Source organism: Bison bison, unplaced genomic scaffold, assembly GCF_000754665.1.
Source record: "Bison bison bison isolate TAMUID 2011002044 unplaced genomic scaffold, Bison_UMD1.0 scf7180017864390, whole genome shotgun sequence".
NCBI classification, from domain to species: domain Eukaryota; kingdom Metazoa; phylum Chordata; class Mammalia; order Artiodactyla; family Bovidae; genus Bison; species Bison bison.
In genome coordinates this window covers 1,197,029-1,204,046 of record NW_011494962.1, presented here as the reverse complement: position 1 = coordinate 1,204,046, position 7,018 = coordinate 1,197,029, and the positions used below count along the sequence as shown (strand labels likewise).

The window sequence follows — 7,018 nt, the reverse complement described above, 5'->3', positions numbered from 1 at the left end:
TTGTGTATATGTACCACTGCTTTCTTATCCATTCATCTGCTGATGGGCATCTAGGTTGCTTCCATGTCCTGGCTATTATAAAGTGCTGCGATGAAATATCATGTATGAAACAAGATGCCAGTCCAGGTTCAATGCACGATACTGGATGCTTGGGGCTGGTGCACTGGGACAGACCCAGAGGGATGGTATGGGGAGGGAGGAGGAGGAGGGTTCAGGATGGGGAACACATGTATACCTGTGGCAGATTCATTTCGATATTTGGCAAAACCAATACAATATTGTAAAGTTTAAAAATAAAATAAAATTAAAAAAAAAGTGGGCCAAAGAAGTAAACAGATATTTCTCCAAAGAAGATATACAGAGGGCTAATAAAACACACGAAAATATATGTAGCTTTCTCATATCACAACATCACTCATTACTAGAAAATGCAAATTAAAAACACAATGAGGTATTGTCTCTGCCGGTCAGAATGGCCACCATAAAAAAGTCAACAAACAATAATTGCTGGAGAGGGTGTGGAGAAAAAGGAAACCCTCTTACACTGTTGATGGGAATGCAAACTGGTACAGCCACTATGCAGAACAGTGTGGAAATTCCTTAAAAATCTGGGAATAGAACCACTCCAGTATTCTTGACTGGAGAATTCCTTGGACAGAGAAGCCTGACAGCCTATAGTCAATGGGGTCTCAAAGAGTCAGACACAACTGAACGAATGAGCACACACAATTATATTTCAACTGTTTTTGAAAAACATTCATTATCAGAAAAAATAATATAATTCATTTTAAAATTTATGCAATCAGAATATTATTTCCATTTCATAAAAGATCAAGTTACCCAACAGTATCCAAACTCATATTTTAATTCTCAAGCTTGTGCTTGCAATGATATGTATTTGGAAACTGACAGTCTTCTGCTTTTATGCCCCATAAATATTGTACAGCACAGTTATGTTCATCAGGTACATTGTCTGTTATCCTGTTATGGAAAAATGCATAATTCTGTTATATTCTATGAAGACAACTCATGAAACAATAGCATTTTCCATGTAACTGTAATACAAGATATTTTGAAAATGGGTAATGAAGTCTTTAATAAAATTTCAGTTAGAGCTTGTTACTAGGAAATCGGGCTACAGAGTAGCCTGGTTTTCAACATTGGTATCAACATTTTATTAACTTTCAATATCTTCCTTCAGCTTTCTATAATTTGACTAAAACAAATGTATTCGTATTATTTTAAAAAATATTTCTTTTTTGTATTTTTCCTCCTCTATATAGCATTCTTTTTACAAACTTACTGTAGTTTGCAAGTTGAACCATTTAGCCACTTCCAAGGATGACCGCGGCCTTCACGAAAGACTTCAATCCACGATACAATTGATAGGGACATCAGAAATTTCTAGCCCAAAATAAAGAATTATCATTTAAATAGTCATTATGGAATGTTTTTGTTAATTTTTAAATGCAAGTCAAAGGATGTGTTCTTTCATAGCATCTTTCATTCTTTGAACAAATTGAGCATGTTAGATTCTAATCTAACACTAAAAAACATAGGAGTTGAAAGTTTGAAGTTTTAATAGTGCCATAAATATTAACCAATATCTGTACTTTTGATTCAAAATCAACTCAACATTATACTTATCAGTTTCACTGTGTTCTAATATTAATAAGGAAAATTCCTTTTTTTTTGACAGCCATTTAATAAAGGGAATATTTACAAAGACATGAATTAGTTGTAGAGATCCCACAAAAGAATACACCTTGCATAACAACTTGGGGATACTTACAGCTGTGAACTGCATCTAACATTAAGCCTAAGGATTAAGAAGGTGGAGTAATTGAATATGTGCAATGAGGAAAATTCTGATTCATATAATTTCATTTTTCCTCATGTCAAAACTCACATAGCAAGGCTTTAAATAAGTCTTTAGATTCCATGACATTCATTTTTCTGGATATTGTGACAATATCAATGGATTTCTCTACTATTATATGTTTCTCAGAATTTCAGTTTTAGAGGGAAATTAAGGAAATGAAATTGAGAAAATAAGTGACATGAGAGCCGGATTTGGTTTTCTGAGCCTGACACCATTCTTTGACTAGATAAACCCCAAAGCCATCTGATTCTGTATTGGTGGAATCAGTGGACCAGACAAGGGGTCAGAGACTCATTTCTCTCTGCTCCTCCCTGCTAAGTTCAACTGTAAATGTGGGAACTAATGAAAGACATGAGAAAGGAGAACTCTGAAAGGTGGAAAGAGAAGGGTGATGTGGCTTGAGACTTCCCAGCAGTCCCACTCCTCTGTAATTGCTAATCACTTCTCCGTGATGAGAGAACAAGGTGGGAGATGAGGGAGTGATAATTAGGTGCGTCTTGTATCTCCCCACCAACCAGGTGAAAGTGACCTAGGCCTCTTAATTCCCAAACACCCAATATCTAACCTGGCTGTTGGGGGTGGCACAGGTAAGCCATTCCTCCTGTGTGTTGAGAGAATTGTGTAGGCAACACCAGGTTAGCCTTACAAGATCCGTCAGGACACTTACTAACAAGCAGCAGTTAGAGAAATTGCCTCTGTTTCCTCCACTGAGAGACACTAGGGTCGGGTGATAGGGGCGGGGGTGGGACCAGCAAAGAGGATGTCTTGACTAAAACTACTGAAGCTAAGAAGCCTCTTTATCCCTGAGGGTGTAAGACTCCATCTCCACCCAGCAGGATTGGAAAGAATGGATCTTAAATGTTGAATTCACACAATGAGCTGTGGAAATTTACAAACTTCACACAAATGCAAAAATTTGGAGGAAGTGAAAAATATCATATGGCAGTGATGAAACAGCGACAACCTGTATATGATTCCATGTCCTGGAGTAGAAAATGGCAACCCACTTCAGTATTCTTGCCTGGAAAATTCCATGGACACAGGAGCCTGACAGGCTGAAGTTAATGAGGTTGCAACGAGTTAGACATGATTGAACGACTAAGCACGAACACGGGATTCCATGTATAAGATTCAAAAGCAATCAAATAGATTCTATAATAACAAGTCAGGACAGTGAGCAAATAAGGAGGTGGAGAAGTGATAAGATATTACAGAGGGGTGGGGCTGCTGGGAAGTTGAAACTTCTATTCCATGATCTGATATGCAATTACATAATTCTATAGGCAAAATTATATGTTTATTTTCCTTGATGTATGGTAAAATTAGATAGCACAGTGCATTTTAGAATTTAATAGCATTTGTAGAAGCATGGTTTTCTATGAAAAGCAAGAACCAGAAATTACCACACATGCATGAGTGGTATAAAAATGTAAATAAAGTATCATAAAGTTATATTCCATTGTTTAATGGAATACTAGCAGACCTTAAAATAAACAAACTACAAATATGTACAAAAGCACAAATGAATCCTAACAAATATAATGTTGACTAAATGAAGCCTTTAGCAAAGTGTTGGAAACATTTAATAGCTTACCATTTCCTCTTCATTATCTATATAAAGCAGAGTAGAATTCTTAGTAGCACAGGATATCAAACTCTCATTCCACGATTTTTTTTCCAAACTAGTATAATAGCAGTTGTTGGAATATGTAAACCAGTCATTTGAACAATGACCACAATGACATTCTGAAGAAAGATTATGAATTACTATTCAAAAACAATTTGAATTTGGAAAATAAAAATTAACTTACATATATGCATAGATATAAACATATGTATACACACACACACACACACACATATATATATATATATATATAATAACATATCTATGCATCCTCAAGCCTGGTACATACAAAACAAATCACATTCATGCGTTCATAGAGAGGGTCTGTCTTCAATATATGTCCCCATATAAAGGAAATACATAGAAATGTCTACTCTTTACATGTCCTGAAAATCAAGAAATGAAACTTCTATTTTAGAATAGCAAAATTATTTGTCTCTATTCATATTATAGCAGGAGGAAATTACAGCCAATTGCCAACAATGGATATGGAGATCATATTATTGCATAGGGAGAAGCACTCTCCTATAATCATTTATATGAATGTTTATTGCCTGATTTTATAAATTATGTTCTATCCCCAAATCTATTCTTATTTTCACTAGCCTAAGATAGAGACAAAAATGAATTGTATTCATATCAGAACTTTGAAAATCATTATGTACCTTTCTGGAGCCTTGTTGTGAGAGAGGAGTAATTCTGTTCCCGTATTACAGTAGCTGCAAAATTAACCATTAAAAAGTTAATATTGCTTTAAATGAATCATAATGATTTTAGTGTATGAGCTTGAGAATTCACTTTATTGTTTAGAATTAGAGTAATCTGAAATAAAACTGATTTAGCAAGAAAAATTAATTAGGTAATGAAGACTTGATGGAAAAAATATTTCAAAAACCTAACGGAACAAACTTCACCACGTCTTACAGTATTTGCTTTAACTAATCTCAAGAATTAATTTGTATTTCTCAATAAGATCTTTAAACCTCCTAAAGCATGCTTTTGAGTCATGAAGTCAGAATATACATATACATGCTCTCTGTAATTCTCCTGTGTTGTATATTTCTGACAAATTAGATATAACATACTGCATTTATTCTAAATGCATGTATTTTAATGATAGGCACATTCTATAATATTATGAAATGTTTAGCACCACTGACCCTCAGTAAAGTCATAAGTTCCCTTACAGTTTTTCAAAAATGTACTTACAGGGAGTAACAACGATCATTGTCACCACAATGGACATCAAGACAAGGCAGATGATTCCCAGGATCCCAGCAATGAACTTCTCTGGAGGTGATGGTGAACCTGCAGGGACAGAAAAGGAAACTGAGAAAGGAGTGATGGGGACAGTTGTTCAGAGTTTACATACACAAGAACCCACACGAACACAGAGTTATGGATATAAACTTGGACCCCCAACCCATTTTGACCACTGTAGTCTTTCTCTCAGAATATACCATTGTGTTTTCAGCAAATATAAGACTACATGAGTTGTTGATCAAAGACTTCAAATTATAGTAATGCCAGAATAAAAGTAGTCCTCCGATTTCACATCAGAATCCCATATCCAGCTTCAAGTTCCGTTCCTCAAAGTGAAAAATATGTGAGCTTATCCCCTACTCTTCCTCCACACCTCTGCACCCCACTGCACATCCTAGAACAGTTGCATGTGTGTCTAGTAAGTGTTTACCTTTGGAGTGGTGATTCTTGTCGTTCCCATGAAGATTCTGAGGAGCATTTTGAAGATTTAATTCTACATATGTTAATTCCTGCTCAGTCATTGAAATGGAACTTTTAGAAACCTTAGGTTTTCTTATCTGCCTCTTTGAGTTCTTGACTCCCTTCAGTTCTGCATAGGTTGCTCCTTGGTTATTCATCTCTGCAGCTGAGTGAGATCAAGGACTGTGCTTGAAGTGAACTGAGGTTGAGTGGTGTATGTGAGATAAGAACCCTAGTACAATGCCACAGGCGGGGCAAAGTGCTTAGTGCTCACTTTGCAGCTGAACAAACTTAAAGCCTGGTAAATCCTTACAACTTTAAGCAAGTTTTTCACGATAGAATGCTTTTTTGAAAAAGATATTCTATATTTGACACATATATTATTGATTGAAACAGTGAAAAGCAATAAATTAGGGAGGAATAAAGAAGTTCATGAACAATAATATCCTTATTAAGTCAGATTCCATGGAAATATTTTAAAACCATCATAGTGCTTGTGTTCAAATTAAAATGTTCTGTTAACAAGAGAGATTCACCCATATTTATGATAATTTTGAAATTTAATAATGGTTACAAACAGTTCTTTAAAGATGAGAGAGTAATGTTGACATATACAATAATTTCCTACACTAAATTACATTATTTGGTGACTTACATTTATTGATGAAAAAGGATAACAAATGGTCTTTATTTCAAATGGTTGAGGAGTTCTGAGAAAGCATTAAAAACTGAGGAAATGCTTCATATATTGGAAAGTGTTACATGACACATTAAACATATATAACAAAGTAATATGAAAAATAAAACAATAGGAAAGACTAAAAAATACTTATTTTACAAAAGTAGTTGATAATTGATTTAATGGCTAATATCTGAACCCACAAAATGATAAACATGTATAGGTCACTTATGGAAGAACACTGTTGGTTCAAACTTCCAGAAAGATCTGATAGATGTCCAAGTTAGTAAAGGTCATTTTAGCTGTATAAGTGATGGTAATTACTTATAAAAAATCCAGATAACATAATTTAATAATTCAGACAATTGATGCAGTAGTCAGAAATATCTGGAAATTAATTATGACTGAAATTTATAAAATGTGACCTTCAAAAAGTTATTTACTATCTGGTAACCTATATTATTAATATAAAATGGAAATAAGTTTATGCAATATATAACGTGTGTAACACTGAGCACTCAACCTGGAATTTATAAGTTCTCAGTAATTATCAGTTTTAATTATTATCTTAGTCATCATTTCTATGGTACTATTTCTGATTTACATCAGCCTTTAATTAGTATAACATATCATTTATGCAATGTTTGATTTTTAAAAAATACTTTAATTATGACAATTAAGTTTAAATTAGCCTTTAGATATATGGCAAAACCAATACAATATTGTACAGTTAAAAAATAAAATAAAATATATTAAAAAAAAGAAGTAACTTCATCTTTAATTTCATTAAAAAATTAGGGTTTTTTTATTCAATCTAAAACATATAGAGGAATTATGTTTGGCCTTTTGCTATATAATGAATTCCTTTCCAAGAATCTGTTTATAGATGTTGAGCAAAATATGTATAAACATATTATTATACAAAAAAGCTTACCATCTACTGATTATAAAATCCAAAACTAATTGTTCCCTATCATGAGGTCAATAAATTTCACTTAATATTATATCCACACCCAAATATGCATGTGTGTATTCACTTGACTAGCGTTCTACAGACAATAATTTGAATACTTGGAGAAATCACCCAATATTTGGTATTTTATGGTTA

General features: G+C 33.6%; 1 protein-coding gene across 1 annotated transcript; it reads right to left on the bottom strand.

The window, feature by feature from the left end:
• Positions 1-798: 798 nt before the first annotated feature.
• On the bottom strand, positions 799-5,538 carry LOC105002147 (NKG2-A/NKG2-B type II integral membrane protein-like). Its single transcript, XM_010858664.1, has 6 exons — positions 5,203-5,538; positions 4,719-4,817; positions 4,175-4,228; positions 3,477-3,628; positions 1,304-1,404; positions 799-981 (listed from the first exon to the last, which is right to left on the bottom strand). The coding sequence occupies exons 1-6, from the start codon at positions 5,387-5,389 to the stop codon at positions 864-866; spliced, it is 711 nt and encodes a 236-aa protein (XP_010856966.1). The 5' UTR covers positions 5,390-5,538; the 3' UTR covers positions 799-863.
• Positions 5,539-7,018: the final 1,480 nt, after the last annotated feature.